At 41.1% G+C, this 18,832-nt stretch overlaps 1 protein-coding gene across 2 annotated transcripts in view; it reads right to left on the bottom strand.

Annotated features, from left to right (window-relative positions):
* Positions 1-60: 60 nt before the first annotated feature.
* yap1 (Yes1 associated transcriptional regulator) overlaps positions 61-18,832 on the bottom strand; it is a 29,409-nt gene continuing 10,637 nt past the window's right edge. Inside the window, exons 4-8 of one of the 2 annotated variants that reach the window (XM_076282588.1) lie at positions 16,351-16,464; positions 6,907-7,082; positions 4,736-4,872; positions 3,363-3,475; positions 61-2,790 (exon numbers count right to left, since the gene is read on the bottom strand). In XM_076282588.1, coding sequence (XP_076138703.1) covers positions 2,552-2,790; positions 3,363-3,475; positions 4,736-4,872; positions 6,907-7,082; positions 16,351-16,464 — 779 coding nt within the window. In that variant the 3' untranslated portion in view covers positions 61-2,551. The remainder of the gene's footprint in view (positions 2,791-3,362; positions 3,476-4,735; positions 4,873-6,906; positions 7,083-16,350; positions 16,465-18,832) is intronic. The other variant, XM_076282589.1, reaches the window with a different exon arrangement.

Raw genomic sequence — 18,832 nt, 5'->3', positions numbered from 1 at the left:
CCCACTGCTCTCAGCACAATAAAGGAAGACATTCATTTGATTGAACAAGAGCAAACAGAATTTAACACAAAGTATATACTTTATTCCAGGCCAATTTAAAAAGTATTATATAAAGAGTGTAACAGAACTTAAGGTCCTACCATACATGCACAAAGTCTATTAAAAAAGAATGAAGAGATCATGTCTATGAATTGTATGTGCATTTAGGATCATCTAAATACAAATCGTTTACCTTGCGTGATTAATACACTAAAATAGTCCATAATTACTATATTCTGGAAGTTACATACTAACTAAGAAGTGAAATCATGTTTCAGTGACAAATACCTTTTCTTACTTAAACTTTCTGCAAGCACAAAATATCACCACTGTACCAATGATTTATAAAAATCACTTTCCATTACATTGTTCTTTCCAACACTGATGAATGTCCATCAACAACGTATTTTGCTCTAGCTGCAAACAGGAAGCAAATGTCATTTTTATAGCAAAACATTTTTGTCCCTAGACACAATGCTGCTGCTGCTGCACCTCTTTGTGAGTTAATATAAAAATCTGAGTAAATCTTTCTGCAGTATAACTGGGTTGCATGATGCAATAATCACAAATATGCACCCACATAATTGAGACAAATAATTAATAAATGCAACGGGTAAAATCACTATGTAAACAGACATTTCATAATACTCATATTCTCTGAATATAGGAAGCAATTGTGATACTGTTGCCAGTGATCTGATGCTGTAGTGTTCTCACGCTCCAAATGTAAACTACATTGTGAATCTCTGAATTAATCAATAACTTGTTCACTACACTTCATTCATTCACTACAGCCTTTGTAGAAAGGCAGGTTCTGGTTGTAGATGCATTTCTTTTGTACCCAGGCCATATAATTTTCATTAGCTTATGCATTTTGTATTCTGTGAAGAATATTAACAATTATTCGTTCACTTTTGTTCGTAAGGATATGACTACACAAAACAAAAACAGTCTTTGGAAGCTTGGACTTTTTCATTTTTTTTCTTTTTACAGAAATCATAGCTAATGGTTCACAATGAATATACCCAGACCAACTATGATCCTTTATCACAATGGCCAGTCAAGTTCCAGCTAACTGCTACTCTACACCACTACCCATCATGACATGCTCCCTAACCAACATAAACATATCAGGACCATCTTCTTAAAACTACTCTTGCCAGGAGTTTATATCAGACAAGCTCAGTTTTGACACAACCAATACCGTCTGAATTGTCTGATGTCTTTCGTTTTTCTTCTAGCGTTTTAATATTTTCTAGACATGTAAGGAGTATATTAGCAAATAGCAACAGGCTGATGGCAGAAAAGCGTTTAAAAAGGCATACTAGGACAATAACTCCATGAGTTGGTGAATGAGAGAAACTTCTCAGTTTGATCTATTCAGTATTGCTTAACTGTATGGGAGTTATGACCCTGTTTATTAAAAAATCTATATATATATTTAGTGTTTTAGTGTTTCAAGCAGAAAAGCTCATCGATCTATGCGCAATGCCCTTAACTGATAAAAGCAGTACTAAAAAGGTAACCTAGCAAATTAGGTTTAAATAAGACTGATATATAGAGGCTAAGCTTCATTTGAAAATATAACATCCCTAATTCCCAAAATACATTTTAATAAAACTTTAAGGAAGTATATTTGATTATTGAAAATAATGATTAGTAGTAGAAGAGTAGTGTTGAATGGCAAATGTTCAATACGACCAATAAAACAATATAATGCTTTACACAGTAATGCAGCAATCTGGAACTGAATTCTCCACAGAAATACAAAAAAGACTTGGATCAAACTCCTTGCTGGCACTGCCAAACAGGGGAACCGGCTGCATCCTCCATTGTCTTGTGTTATTAATTCAAACGATTGGGCCGGACATGACCACAACCTTACTCCACCTCATCTGCCTTACGGAGGTTCTGTCTCTTATTGACAAAGATCTTTTGGTTTCTCAAGAAATAACAATGCAAAACAAATGAGATGGCAGACAGTACAGGATAGTACAGGATATGAAGTATAGCTATCCCATCTTCATGTGTTTGTAGGTAATTTTACCTCTCTCTCTGTGTGTCTGTGTGTGTGTGTGTGTGTGTGTGTGTGTGCTTGAGAGAGAGAGTTGTAGATTGTATTTTCAGAAGTGTTTGTAGTGTTTTGCGTGATATATGTTTCTGCTATCGCCTGAGGAGACAGGTAATGCCCAACCCCTCTGCGACTGAAGCACGTATTTGGACATTTCTCCTTTCATTGTCTGTTCATGGGCCAGCCTTGAGGATACAGACAAAACTAAATAATATAGAAAAGAAGAAAACAAGATAGACCATAACATTAAACTCAATATCTCAAGTTTGGCCATGAGTGATGAATGACAAAATAACAAACATATCCATAGAGTGAAGTCTCTCTCTTTTTTTGTTCTGTTGTGAAAGCGGTTTCGGCATCCTTCACAAAATTGACTCGGCAGCAGTTCTGAGCATTGAGAGATAGAGAGAGTGTCGGCGGCGTTGTGACCCCATGCTGATTCTATAACCATGTGAGGAAGCTCTCTTTGTCGATCTTGGTGGCGGCCAGCACAGACTCCATGTCGTTGAGGATGTCGGAGCTGAGCGCTTCCTGCAGGCTGGGCATGAGCTCCTCGCCCTCCACGGCCATGCTCTCTCCCTCCAGGGTGCCCAGATCCACGTCTGTCCCGGGCATAGCATCCAGGTAGTCAGGGAAACGGTTGGGCTGTGTCACCATGGAGGCAGGTCCCAGGGAATCACCTGACAAGGCAAAACATGGAGGCTTAGTCAGTAACAAACAGCTAAGATATAAACACACACCTGATGCAATCAACTGGCTCGGTTAATCCACTGTCTTCATGTCAGTTTTTAATACAGTTAAAGCTTATAATCAGAGAGCCATATTAGTATGTTGTCATAAAACACTGCAGTTAAAAGGTTGACTGTAAAAAAACATGACAACACATGACAACAATATCAAAACATAATAACAAATTATGTCAATTCAAACTACAGGCAAGTTGAGGTCAGAAGTTAGAGTTAGGGCTGAGCTACACCAGGCGCGTAACTGAAGCGTTTCGTTCGCGTTGCGTCTCCTGCAACAATTAGCTTCCATTATAATCAATGGAAGTAGCTACACCAGACGTGACAGTGGGGCGTACGTTCGAAAAAAATAGACCATTAATCTAAAATGGATTTTACGCGTCGCGAACGGAACGCTTCAGTTACGCGCCTGGTATAGCTCATACCTTAGAAACGCATTATCTGAATCATGCTAAAATGTGAGTCTGAGTCATGTGTCAGTGCTGGGGAAGTGTTCCAGAGGAACTTACTTGTCTCCATCTCATCCACGCTGTTGAGGAAGTCATCTGGAGTGCGGGGGACACTGTAACTACTCATACTCAGGCCGCTGTCTGTGCTTTCATCACGGGAGTGGTAGGTCCCACTGCACACACACACACACACACACACACACACACACACAAAACAAAGCAAAGCAAAGGTTACATTTTCAACCAAGATCAAAGCTCAGTTAACAGAATTGTGCTGAGATAAAGATTTCATACGGGTAACTCATCCAAAGACTATGGATGCTGAAACAAAATGAGCCAACATTCAGAGAAAGGTCAATCTTTAAAAATCACAAAATCTCTAAAAAAAAATTCTACTGAAAGCAGAATCAGTCACTTTAAAGAGACTCTGACTGAGACTCAATGTCTCAGACCAACGCAACCATAAACTGAGAAGGGCCTATAACAAATATTAGCTAACTAACTGGCTAACTAGTGCTAGCAGAGTGAAATGTGCAGGGCAGGCTGAACGGAGGAGAGGTAACATGAATGAGGCCATTGTGTGCACGTAGGCCGGCAGGGCGAGAGGTTGTAGGGCACACTGTCCTGTTCACAGACCAGACCCAACGCAGCTGGCTCTGCGTACCGTTTGCCCTTCTCCTTGTTAAACAAGGACTGTGATGAAACGCACTGGGGTTTCTTTATACCTCAGCACAGGGGAAGAGTTCTGAGTGGCAATCACACTCTACAGGGCAGAAGGCCATAGTGTGTTGCCGATCCATGCTTTTTTGCCTCCTTGTTGGTTCCCAGGTTTTAAAAAAATAAAAAAAACACATGAGGCCAATGACTAATTTCACTGTTGATTAAATAAACATGCACTTCACAAAATGTCCACTAGAGGGACGCATGACGTGTTCCTCACCCCAAATGATTCATTGCCATGTGAGGGTTTGTAAAGTTTTCAGTTTATTGCTAGATTTCTAGTTGGTTATACTGTTTATATGCGTCATATTTTTATACTGAAATTTGAGCACTTTTCATTCACTTTTTAAGTGACTGATTCTGGCTCCAAAGTTATTTACAAAGCCAGTACTAGTTTATATTAAAATTCAATAAAGCTTTTAAAGTATTGTACAATTATACATAGGCCAAACTTCAAGGCGACAATATTATGTATGTCTTCTAGGCATGGCAAGTTTATTTATGTAGCACATTTCATACACAGGGGTAATTTAATGTGCTTTACATAAACAAAAGCAAAGAATAATAGGGCAATACAAGCATAAAAGGGCAATAGTTTTTTTTTTTAAATTTAAAAAGTCAAATACATAAAATAGAATATTCGCTATCTTTACATAAAATAGACTAGTCTGCTATTATGCAGACAACGTCCTAACACCTCCCTGGCCCCTCACCTGTTGAGGAATGGGTCAGAGCTGTTGGTGGTCATGGTCCTGGCTTCCTGAGCCATGCCCGGGGAGGAGATAGGGTTCTGGGTGCCTGGTCCGTCCTGCTCCATGCTGGTGGGAAGCTGGTTTCTCAGAGCCAGTTCCTGTGGGCGCAAATGCCATGTTCAAACAAAACAGTTCCAGGACAAACGTTATACAAACACAAATGTTTAAGTTTAATTATGTTGTACGTTCACTGTGTGTGCAGACACAGTCAGGGAGAGGAAATCACTTTCCAGTTCCAGGCAACCAACATGTGAGAATCAATAGCCTGTCAGACAAGTGAGAAAAATACACACAGGCGCTTGGGAAGAGCCTCCATTGAGGAGAGGTTTCATGACTCTTAGAATGGACTGTTTCTGTGGGGTTAGCTGGCAGTATTGGTTGCAACCCCCCTTGAAATCATGATTTTTGTCTGTGGCACTCAGACAAATTTCAAAATCGACATGGAATCAATTAAAGCCTGGTCTAGACATTGTAACCGGAAATAGCCCTCTGTTCCAAATATTGGTGTTAAATGCATGTAGTGATTGCAATACACTTGGGCCTTCTTCCCAAACATATCTCAAAGGACAGAGGCAAAACAGGTACAGAGGATTTGAAACCTGGCCAAGCACTTATGTCAAAGGTCATCACTGTAAACATCCAGTTGTACCAAAAAAGGCTTACCAGTCTTGTTTTGCCCAAACAAAAGGAACCCGTTCAAAGAGAGAAAATGGGGCGAGAATCCAGAAACCAAAACAATTAAACGTGGTTTCTGGCATGACGTTTCTAAACGCAAGCACAAAGCCCATCCCTGGCCAAGGAGTTACAAATCTGGTTCTCATTTCAACGAATGATTGTGAAACACACTTTCTATAAACATCCTTCATGACACTTCAAGCAGGAACATATCTCACCACTGTACAGGACGTCTTAGTAAAAAGGCACAACAGTTGTGACTCAGAGGTAGTATGCTTTGTAAGGTCACTCTCATATAAATGATTACTTAAAGGGACAACTCACCATAAAATCACCACCACTGCCACTATCTGCACCATCACGGCATATTCTTGGAAATTATACTTCATGTACTCCTAACACTACAGACAACTTGACATGCTTAATCTAGCACTTAACACTATCTTCTTCCCTATCCTCCTGACTATCCCTCTTCCCCCTCCCTTGACTTTGCTTGAACTGTTACTATTCCATGTAAGTAGTATGGCTGCATGAACAATATCCTAGTGGCACCGCACCTTTGTTTTACCTTGATTGTTGTAAGCCGCTACCTTGATTGATAAAAGCATCAGCTAAATGACTAAATGCAAGTGTAAATGTCTTACAGAAATAACGAGTGATGAGACAGGGAACCAACTCGAGGGATTCATTCAAAAAATCTAACAAGGAACAAGAGCAAGTGGCTTTGAATTGGCGGCAACTTTTAACTTTCTAGTATGTTATTTCACCCACCTCTAGTATCTACCACACCATCCCAGCGGATCCCTGTAGTACCTTTGATCTATTTCACTTCCTGCAGGGACTTCTTATAGAACACTCTTCACGTCCCCAAACACCTCTGTCTTTCCTTATATTCCCCACTCTCCAGCCTCACTGCACAAACACACCGTCTAGTCATATCTCACGCCCACTCCATTACAGAAATGTCTGCAGTCATAGTAAACGGAGTTCTTTTAATGGAACATTTCTGTGTCAGGAAGCAAACATACACACCTCTCTCCCCATCTCTAATAAAAGCATGAATGGGCGTAGGTTTCCTATGGTTGTTAACTTCAACATGTTCAGAACTAGTTTTGACAAAGCCTCGCAAAGCTCAGGGGTCTTGGCTTGCATTATAGCCCAAACACAATCATGTCTTTGAGTGCACTTGCACAATCAGGGTTGCTGTTTGCATTACTACGACAGCTATATTTAAGTCACTGAAACATAAATATTTCAGACCGAACACACAGAGCTATTGCCCCTAAAACATCACCCCCTCAAAGAAAAGCTACCTTCCAATACCCTACCCTAACCCAAACACAAACAATATGAACATGATTTATTTAAATAAATACATAAATAAATATATAATACAGTATATTGCGATCAAATCACATATATGTTCCAAAGCTCAGGGACCAGTGGGGCGTGCTGACCTGGGGTCTCTGCCTCAGCAGCTCCTGGTGCTTGAGCCGCAGTCGCTCCTTCTCCATCTGGAGCTGCTGTAGACGCATCTGGCTGTTGCCTCCCAGCGTGCCGCTCTGGGGGCTAGAGGGCAGCTGACCGCCCTGCTTGACCGGGGTGCTCTGGGACAGGCGCTGCTGGTTCATGGCTGGAAGGAAGGAAGGAAGGAAACAATATCCATTAAGATCTGTGAGGAAGAGGCTGCTCTGTCTCATTACTGAACCCTGTATCAGATGAGTGGGGCTAGATGAGTCCATATGAACAGGGGTAATTCAACCAAGTGAAATGTTATATTTGCCACACACACACACACACACACACACACACACACACAGCTGTATAATACAAGTACATAGTCATAAGCTCATTAAGTCCATTCATCATGTTAGGTTAGAAGAGGAAGTTGTCATCCTAATCTAAACAGTAGGTTAACTATGACAAATCATCCTACTGCATCACATGGAGACATGTGAATCCACTGAACTTCAATACCAAAGAATTGCTTAAAAATAGCATGCTTCAAAGCATCTTTTGGTCAAGCAGCAGTCCTCATTTTCTATAAGTTATAAGCACAACTTTAAGGTAAAAGCTTGCTTTAGCCTATGTGCTCGTGGGGTCGATTAGTTCATTCTTATAGACTCATAAAATTAATCCTTCACAACCCAACAAAGCCTCACTGCACACAGTAGAGAACACTGTAAACTACTATTGCTGAAATGAGCAGCGCTTGCTCACCTGACAAATTGTTACACTTTCCATCTAGCCTACACCTTTTACTGGTCATAGTAATAATCAAAGTAAGAAACTAAAGAAACTCAATGCATCTTACTCCATTAACTCCACTGCTTGCTTGATCTTGATTAGACATCTAGCCGTGTTTGAGTTGAGAAGTGGCCAAAAACAACACAAAATACCTACTCTGCTGAAGTAATGATGTTTACACTTTGTGTTGAAACAATAATATTTGGGTGCTATTATTAACTGAGGTCTTCAGTATGTCCACAGCAGTGCACGTTGTTAGATTCCACATGTAAACAGTGTTCACAGTTTGAATCTGACATTAATAATCGCATTTTATTTACTGACACTGTGGTCAGAAATATACAAAAGAAATTACCTTTGATAACCCCCTTAGTACCATCACAAAGCTTATAGGGAACACAACATTTACAGAACTGTAGCTAATCAATGTTCCAACGTTATATTTAATAACACGTACTTAAACTTCATTATCACTGGTGAGTCACAAGGACATCACTTAGCTGATGGATGTAAATTCCTTGACATCCAAATTCAGTTTCATCTTGCTGATTTCATTGAAGGGCCACGTTTATGCTCTAATAAAGGGGCCCGAAGGCTCTAAGAAGTCAAATAGGCTTTATGAATATTGGCTGATTGACAAGAGGATCATGACATGACCGCTTTGAGGAAAGTGTTCATAGCTCCCCCCTATAAGAAACTTTTGTGCGTCTATTTCTTGCATGTGCTGTCCTGACTGATATTAGCATCTTTATGGCTAGCCAAAGGCTTTCCTACATGTCCTAACACCCTCTATTGTTATGTTTAAGATAGTCTGGAGACACGCCCAAGGCACCTAAGCCAGCTCCCCTCATTCAGAGACATGTATTAACAGTTCTACTAGACAAACCGGTTCTGCAGGAGATAAACACTAGGTTCAAGACACTTCCCTTTGGTTTCTTTAAGTGACTACTCGGTTGCTGTAATGCATATTCATCAGTTTAATGGCAAAAACTGCACTGGAAAGACAAAGAGGGACAAAGTCACCTAACTTGACTCCTGAAGGGAACACATGCTTTTGTCATACAGTCATGCAGAACAATAAACTCGCACTCCCATTTTTGAGGTCTTGATTTTCCACATCTCCAAGTGGTTTGTCCAGTATAAACTAATGAGTCACGTCCAAAATTATGAAACCACCAATAAGGGGCGTGCATATAAATACTGTAGATAACTCAGGCAAAAATGATGTGGTATCTACATGACACCAAAAAGTTTTTGTTGGAAACTGCACATTGTTTAATAGGGCTGCACTTAAGCTTTCTGCATAATAATGAAATGAGTAAACAATGGCTGATCAGAAGCCTGTGGTGGTATGGGGCCCCAAGCCATGTGCCCAGTCAGTAATCCTGCCCAGGGACTATTACATATACCATTACAATGACTCAATTCATGTCATAAGGCCTGGGTTGAGGAGCACCATCTCTTGCCTGAAAGAGGATGCAGAACTTCATTAAAACAGCCGATGACAGACAGCCCCGGAAAGACTGCATTTCCTTCGTAGCCCAGTGGTGTTACTGCGGCTCCTGTGAGTTATACAGCCTGGGTTTCTCAATGTTTTCAGGAATGCTAAGCGCACACACACCAATTATTTTTTCATGAGTGGAAATTGTCATTTTAAGGCTCATGGTGGAAGAAAACATTTTAGCCAAGGGCTCTGATTGTGGCTTAAGATATTCACACTTAACCAATGAACCAATGGCATGCTTGTTTTGGCCATAGTGTTTTGCCCTAACTGGTTAGGGAATGTTGTATATGAGGTGGAATGCAATAACAGAAAGATTAATCTATTAATTAAAACATATTGATTAAAAGTTTGAACTTATTAGAAGAATTATTGTTGACATGTCTGACCCTCTCATAAGGTGATCAAAGTTTAATCTTTAGACGTTAAAGAAACTAACATAATGTATAATAATCACAAAATATTAACATAGTGTTATATTATTTGACATAACAATATTAAATATTTTACTAAATTAACAGACAATTATATTTTCTTATATTCTCTTTTACATTACTGGGTAATTGTGTGGTAGTAAAGGCAGAAGGTGATCTATTCATTTCTCCTACATGGGGGGACTTTTCCTACAAAGCTAAAAGTACAGTGAATCCTTTCAACTATTGGGATTTCTTTCCTTTCACAAGCTAATAATGCATCTCTTAAAGGCTTTACAATATTAGTCACTGTTTGAGTAAAGATTTGATGAAAATGGAAAATTGTGAAAAATACTTTTAACTAGAAATTCAAACGTTTCTGTGTGAAATAAAAATTAAATGGACTGCAGAAATCAATGAGTCATAAAAAGTTATATAACAATACAAAACCGTGTTGTCTGAGGGATATTGTACTGGCCCTCCCTGTTCTTCCCATCATCAATCAGTGGACTAACACTATCATACTGTGAATACAGCAACACTCAGGGCTAGCCTGGGAACGCTGGGATAAGCCTCAACCCATTTACCAGCACTGTGCGTACCTACCCCTCCCCCAACACACAGGGCCCCTCCTCACACCCCTTTCCCACATAATGCCCCTTACACTCGCACAAACAGACCCTCACCTCCAAAATTACCCCAAGCTTTCACACACACAACACCCACCCCCCCCCCTCCTCTATTGCTTTACACTGTGGGAGTGTGTGCCTTTTCTGGGCCTTATCTCCCATAGATATGAAACCACTGTATCTGGCTTGCAGCTCAGTGCCGAAGTAGCTCTTGGAACTGCAGCGCTTCGAGGCAAATACAGTACTGCGGTTCAACAACAACAACTGAAGTCTTGCAGCAACACCAGAGGCCATTTCTAGACTTTCTCCGTGATTGAATAATCTTTTTTGGAGAGGAGAGGGTGAGGGGGGGGGGGATAGTGCGAGAGAGAGAGAGAGAGGAAAAAGAAAGAGAAAGAAAACAAAACAGTATCCAGGCAGAGTCAGTCTTGCGTATTTGGATAAGCCACAAGGGCAGGTTCACCCCACGGCCATTCTAGACATGAGAAGGCTTGCTGAAAAGAGAGGCCCTGAGCAGGGGAACTACAGGCGAGGTAGGGAGGGAGAGGTCCTCCTCTCTCCAACGCACACAGAAAAGCACAGGTTGAGCCGCCCTGCAATAATCTTGTTCACGCTCTGCTGTGACACGACGAGCTTGCAACAACAGACTTTATCGTCACAAATCTCAGAGGGTGCGCTGAGGCCGCAATCCCACAATGCAAGGGTGTTTGCGAGCGTACATCTGTGAGAAAAGGCGAGACGGACTGACTCGACGCACTGCCCTGGTCCCAAGGCTGCTGAGGGAGCTCCTCCAACACCTTAGCCAATATTTAACTTCTGACTATTCGAAAGAGTCCTAACCAGAATATTACATTTCCAGAACACCAGTCTAACACAGATTTCGAGGGAATGGGGCGATCTTTATACATATCTAACAATCAACTGTTGCTGCCAATATGTTCAATGCACCAGATATGAATAAATGCAACATAAGTGATTGAATCTGATTAAAATATTTCACCTAAACAGAAAAGAACGTGCATGGCTGTTCCAACACACACACACACACACTACAGTGTTTCCCATACATTGACTTATTTGTGGCGGCCACAATATCAACATTTACCAACACACAATGATTTTCCTGGTTGTACTAAATTGTGCTTAAATCTGGTTAGAATCATAACCACGCTGCAGTAATTTGTTAAAAACTGTTGCATTCGAGTTTATTCTGCAAACCTACCAATAGAATATTTAATTCTGTGGGAAACACTGCACTATATATACTTTTGTCTATATAGTGCACTCTAGAGTTGCTTGTCTTGAGCCTGGTAAGAATATAAAATCAGGACAGAAAATAATGGCAGACTGAGCCCAACTTTGGTCCGGAAAAAATCAGCAGAATGCTTGAAAGTCTAGCTTGGCAACAAGATCCCATGCTGAAAACAGTCTGACCACATTCAGCAACAATAACAAGTACCAACAATTACGAAGGGTCTATCTAGGTATTATTGGAACAGTCAGTGCTTTCCTGGCTCTCTGTTGCTTTGATATACACTGATATCAGACACAGAAAACTATCCATGCGTTTCTTTTTTGTTTTTTTTTTATGTCAAAAGCGTCTGCTTAAATGGAGTCAGCCGGGAGTGAATGCAGTAATGACTCACTGCTGGCTCACAAGTACACTGGAAAAGCTGAGTGCTTCGCAAAGCTGACATCACTGTGCACCCACCAACAAGGTGCCAACTTCTGTGTTCAAGTGTTATGATAGCAGAGGCACAGACAAACAGCACATGACCGATAACTGCCCGGGTCTTCTCATAGGCCACAGTGCCATTAAGCAGCAGGGGAGGGTTTGCTGGGAGTTCAAGACCTTGTGTGTTCATTAGGACACAAATAATATAGCACTGTTGCCTCCATGTTGGTTTTAAGGAGCTAAATATCTGAACCTTTACCACAAATAATTTTGACCCAGGTTGGTAAATCAGGTTTGAGCGGTCTGACCTGTGGTCCCGATCCAACCCCATCTCTCTTCTCCTACTCGCTTCCTGTTGATATTCACAGTCCTGTCTAAATAAAGGCAAAAGGCCCCCAAAAATATACTTCATCATGCAAGAAGAGGCATGATTATTAGGTCAAATGGCGACACTTCAAATGGTGACAATTCTAAATCTGAATCATATACAATACGCATAATGCTATAATTGTCCTGCAAACTATTTATGTGAGCAAAAACCAATGCTTTCTCCTCAACAACCCTGACACAAATAAATCACTGCCTGCTTCGTGCATATACTCAACAGATACTGCTTAGCCTCCTTGCCAAATGCCACAAATGACTTCCGATGGTCATCCAATGCTCAAGTTGTTGTGGACACTGTGGCCTCCACACAAGCTCCAGTAATTGTCTTCATACATGGCTGAGGTATTTATAGGCTGCCATTGCACTGGAGAACAAGTTTGAAATATATATTGGTGTATTCTGGGTGTTTTGTTTGTTGTTGCAGCTCCATAGTGCACCATTCTCGAATTAATGGCTTTTATTTATTTTACAAATGTTCCCTCATGCAAAATAGGGAATGAATGATTCACTTTCTTCTTGATTCTGTGCCAGTTTGCCTTATTGTATTTGTTTATATTTGTAAAGAAAGAAATCATCACAATCATATCCTAAGGCGAAAAGACTGTTCAGTATCTAGTAATACTCTCAACCATCAGGTTTGCTGTGCCACAACAGAATATCTTGTTTGCACTCTTTTTCCTAACTTTTCCTTGGGCTTAACTGGGTCAACTGAGCATCACATAAGAACTCTAGTGTGAAAGGGTATCGGGCCTGAATGGCACAGGAGGCACAGGAATACTTGTCTCTTACTGAGTGGCCTTCTTAGCAAACATGTTCTAGGATCTTTTGCATTGTGAAAAGTTGTCGTGTTAATCACATCTGAGGCTTCTGAGGGGATTATAAGGCTATTCTATTAGTCATGCCTGACACCACTCCGAGAGCTAATTAATTTAGCTTTGGTCAGTCTCCTCCGTGTCTCAACCTTTTTCCAACTTCACCTCACAGAGTCAAATGGGCAACTTTGAAGAATCGGCCTGCTGTTTTTTTCCTGGCATTTCCATTTTGAAGCCACAGCCCTGTGTCTGTAAATGTCTGTTAATGAGACAATCAGCAGGACTAACACTTTCCAGAGATTTAGCTCCTTTGTTGTGTGACAAAAGTGTTACATAGTAATCTGCTTTGGAATACACATCTAAAGGTCCAGAGAGGGGGGGGGGGGGGGTAAGGTGTGTTTGTGTGTGTGTGGTTGAAGAAGAGGATGATTTCAAGTTACCACAGTTCAAAAGGTCATCTTGAGTTTTATTGCATTGTCTCTGTCTGTGGAGCAGAAAACTATAGCCACAGCTAACAGACGTGAGGATTAAACAGACTCATTTATATTATTTCTAATTCAGTTCATTCAAATTACCTCATCATTAAATAAATGAATCAAAATTATTTTGAACACATATTGTAAGTGCAGATATTGATGTCTTGTCTGTCTAAAAAGGGATGAATCAAAGGCAAGGAAGTAACTAAATTCAGTTCACAATTGTTAAAAAATATTCTGCAACCACTGGCATATCAATCAGTGACACATATAAGCTAACAGATTCTCTTAGAAGACATCAAATGAGATGCATGATTCCTTCATAATCACAGTGGCAGAAATCCAGCACTGAATGTGTTTAAAACTCAGAAGTAGACTAAGGGAGTTCAGACATTGCAAGTCCTGAAATAAGCCCTTGCTCAGTTCTTTTTAAGAGATCTCACTAAAGCTTGACAGTCACAGTTGACGGATGTACACCAGACACCACCATCGCAATTGTACCAGAAATATCGCATGATGGCATCACCAAGCAAACAGACTTTCACAATTTAAGTAACATTTGGCTTCAAACAAAGCAGAATCTCAGAGTATGTTGCAGAAATTTGCCTAGAGACTGACTGAACTGTGTGTTTGTGTGTGTGTGTGTGTGTGTGTGTGCTGGGATATTTAATGTTTGTTTCCTCCACACTACAAAAGGAAATGCTCTCTATGAAGGGGCTCCAGCGCAACCCCACTCCTTGTTCTCCCCTCTCCACCTCTTACCATCTTAAAGAGTAGGGGGGGGGGAAGCCACGTATCCCATTGGTATTTCCCTTTCATGCCCCTCCCTGTCTTTCCCTTCTCCTGCTCACTTTCTCTGTCTTTCTCTTCATCTTTCTCTCTTGCTCGCTGTCGCCACGCCTCTCCCTGCCCCCTCTTCTCAGCGCACACTGAAGCTCTTTGACAGAAAAGGTCTGGAACAGATTAAGAGCTGAACCACAGAATAAAGAGGCCTGGCAATGGTTCAGCTCTGTCTGGAAGTCCACTACAGGAGGAGGGGGGAGGCTGCTGAGCTCTGCTCTGAATCTCATGCAGGGGGAGTCCTGCCTGCTTAAAGGGGCTCTGTCACTTTTCAGCTCTCGGCTGAGGTGCAAACAGCTAACCTTTTCGGAGAGACATACTGTTGAGCCACATATCAGCAACACACACAGAGGAACCTTCACCTGAGTGTGCATTTGAGTGTGTGAATGTGTGTGTGTGTGTGAGTATGTGTGTGTGTGTGTGTGTGTGTGTGTGTGTGTGTGTGTGTGTGTGTGTGTGTGTGTGAACAGGTTTCTGAATGCGGAGGAAAAGGCCCTGTCAACATAACAAGAGTGTTTCCCTAAAGACCTGTCTAGGGCAGGATATGAGTGAATCCACCACCCCCCCCTCCCCAACACACACATACACACAAGCGCACACACAAGCGCACACACACACACACACACACACACACACACACACACACACAGAGAGCACCCCGACCCTAACCCTGCTCATTCTCACATTCATTATGTGAACGATTTGGTGCCCCACTAGACCTGTGTGTTAACTTATAAATCTTCAAAGACCTTCACTATTGTGACCAGGCTCTCAGTTTGTAGCTGGTTGGAGCCGCACTCTCCCACCACAAGAAAACACAATGCATCATAATACCTTTGCAATGCTAATTCCAGAATTATCCAGTGAATGTATTTGAGAGGCTAGGTAAGAGAAAAACATATTTTAAACCAGATATTTTCAACGAGAAAAATATGGTGATATTGGTTATTTGGTTATTTTATGCACTATAAACTATTGTACTTAAGTCTGTCAATGTTTATTAATACATTGTATTCGTGCATATTGTTCGACTCTAAACTGGATATTCTATGAGTGATTTAGAAATCAGCACATTTACAAATACTTTGGCATGTTTTCTATGCATTCTTTGTCAGTATGGTTCTTATTACCCCAATGGAGCACAAATTAGCGGTTTTTATACAACTGGGAACTGGGAGCGACTGGGAGAGGAGCGCTTCCCCTGGGAACGGCTCTCTGATGTGATGGGAGCACCTCGAGCGTGAGTAAATCAGAGTGACATAAGCAGTTACCTTCATTTCAGTCAGCTTTACTACCACACAGAGGGATTAACTTAGGCCAACAAAGAGAGAAGAGAAGAGAAGAGAAGAGAGGAGAAGAGAAGAGAAGAGAAGAGAAGAGAAGAGAAGAGAAGAGAGGAGAAGAGACAGGACAGAAGAGAAGAGAAGAGAAGAGAAGAGAAGAGAAGAGAAGAGAAGAGAAGAGAAGAGAGGAGAAGAGAAGAGAAGAGAAGAGAAGAGAAGAGAAGAGAGGAGAAGAGACAGGACAGAAGAGAAGAGGAGAGAAGAGAGGAGAAGAGAAGAGAAGAGAAGAGAGGAGAAGGGGAGAGAAGAGAAGAGAAGAGAGGAGAAGGGGAGAGAAGAGAAGAGAAGGGGAGAGAAGAGAAGAGAAGAGAAGAGAAGAGAAGAGAGGAGAAGAGAGGAGAAGAAGAGAGGAGAAGGGGAGAGAAGAGAAGAGAAGAGAAGAGAGGAGAAGAGAGGAGAAGAAGAGAGGAGAAGGGAAGAGAAGAGAAGAGAAGATAGGAGAAGGGGAGAGAAGAGAAGAAGAGAAGAGAAGATGGAAGTACTAATAAAATAAAAATAGCACCAGGACCTGCACCAAAATGGCTTTTGGAAAAGAAAGCAGAGAGCCAGAAAACTGCGCAGTTTGAGAAGTAAAATACCATATCGCGAGTCCAGCCTGGGGTCCAGCCACGAGGTGGTCTTATTCTTGTGGTTGATGTAGTAGATTTCCCCCTCTGGAGTGATTGCCTGTTCCCAGCCCTCAGGAAGAGGACCTGAGGGAAAGCAGCACATTTAAGGCAAGGGGTTTTGTTTTGTCCATGGATGCCATACTGACTATATGCAAATAAGATATCTCAGGTGATTGAAGTTGTTGTTAATATATTGTTGTGAATATAAGTTAAATATTTTGCACATTTAATTGTATGCTGTGTTCACACACATTGATGAATCTCAAAGCATTATTATTAACAGTGATAATATAACTTCATAATAATTTAAAAACAAAATTTTTTAGAAGTTTCGGCATGGCTGTAACAGTGTTACATGTAGTAAGCAGCAATTCAACTAACTAAATTGACTGTTGGGCAGCTATTAATACATCCCTGTATTCCTATAAGATGTGAAGAAGACAATTAAATATATAATGCAGTTTTCATTCACATTTGGTGTCAGTTTTGTGACAGATTCAAGACATGTTGCAATTTTTGTTTTTTGAAACAGGGTAGAGACTTGGTGTGATAGCTGTTGTACTAGTTGTCCTTCTTCATCATTATTATAGTTCATTAGCAGAGATGATGATTCAAAACGATTTTCCTGCTTGGATCATGCGATCTGCCTGATCTACCTGTACATGAATGCAACCACAGGCTTTGCTTTGAAATTCTGGGGATGCACAAAATATATTAACGTCACTTGGTAAAGAGCCGTGTTACTCTGTAAGTTTGATTTGCTGTCGTCATTGCCCCAAAATGATCTTGCCATCCACAATGGGAGTTACCCCAATCCAGTAGCTTTCAATATATTCCAGGGAAATGCCACCTGTCTCAGACTACAGTGGATGCATCACATGTAGCACAGCGGACCCATACCAAAATTTGCCATTTGAAGGAATTTGCAACCTGAACTTGATAACAGATCATCCCATTCCTGAGAGTTCTCTGTAACCATGCAAAATAACTGATGGGGGGAGTGAATTGTGAGTCACAGCTCTAGCCTTTGCTCCAGCTGGCCGCCATGTTGCTTTTGCTGCACAACCCACTGGGGGGAAAATGTTATGGGGCGGGACACTCGCATGAGCGCTTTGTTATTTGAAGTTCTGTTCTCTACCCTACTCTATCCGCCAGCCTATCTGCAAACCATCCCTACATCACTGGGCATGGACGTCTTTTGTTCCCCAAGGGCAATAAACAGCTTGTTCCACCTATTTCTTTTATTGTCAGATGCAGTTATTAGACTGTAATGCAGTGCTTGCCCTATCCCACCAGTTCAGGATTATACACAAGAGCACAGGGTGGCTTCACCACATGAACACAAACGTGTTTTCCAAAGCTGCAAACATTCTAGACTCTAAACAGTTCAATAAATAAACAAGACACTGCATTGAGTCAATTCATTTATCTTGCAAACTTTGTTGTTTTACATATTGCACATGGAGCCTAAAAATACAGATCTCAAGGCTTTGTGATATAGAGTAAACTGTTAAGTGCCTCTGTTATGGGACCTGTACATAATCCGTCCATATTAAAGGACTAACTGAGAATTGAAAAGTTCGGGAGACAAGATGATCCAATTTCTTCAATAACCACTGTAATATCACGAGCAAAATGTGACCTTGAAAATATCACAGGCTGACGCCAATCTTTCAAATTCCTACTTGTAAAATCCAGGCAAAATCAACATTAAAAGAAATCTTCGGTTGATATTTCCCAAAAAACATGTGTAATCCAATTGCCGGCGAGGCATATCAAGAAGGAAAAAAAAGTAATCCACAAGGAAAGTATTATTCCATGAAAATTGGTGTCTTCAGCTTGACATCAGGAAGAACGTGTAAACATTTAGGTCTCATTGCCTGTCTCCGGCCCTACAATTCCAACCTAGCCCCCTTCATCACTGGCCGCCTGTCAAGTCCATCTTGCCAACCAAACCCTTAAGTGCCCATGTTACAAAGGACATACAACAGGCATCAAAATAAGTATGCATTCAAATATAAACATAACATACTCATAGCCCATGCTACTTATAATATACTGCAGGTGACACATATTATGTCAGTTTCTACTCTGTACAAAAAGGTAAGTTTTGGATATACAAAGAGATATAGCTAATGTACTGGCAACAGCATCAGCACAAGGGGTTTGGCGTTGGGCCCAGGTAATGAGGAGACATCAGCCATCATGATGTGGTTGGATGAGCTGCAGCTGACTGGAAAGGAGACTTTGTCTTCTTACCTAACATTAAAAAAAATTAGGGCTTAAAAACGCAAGCAACACGGCCATGAATATCATAGCACAGCATGCATCTAAAATGCACACCATGCTTGATAGGTAGGGCCATTCATATAGCCCAAATGAGTTACTTATGGTTTATTACGACACAGAATACAGCTAAAATATGTGCAGGAATGCAACGTAAAAAGATCAG

This window comes from Alosa pseudoharengus, unplaced genomic scaffold, assembly GCF_046254945.1.
Source record: "Alosa pseudoharengus isolate Yale_2024_CS ecotype anadromous, Long Island Sound unplaced genomic scaffold, YU_APseudo_1.1 YU_APseudo_1.1_scf_13, whole genome shotgun sequence".
Taxonomy (NCBI): Eukaryota; Metazoa; Chordata; class Actinopteri; order Clupeiformes; family Clupeidae; genus Alosa; species Alosa pseudoharengus.
The sequence above is the reverse complement of the archived record's forward strand: the minus strand, read 5'-3'. Positions and strand labels throughout refer to the sequence as shown.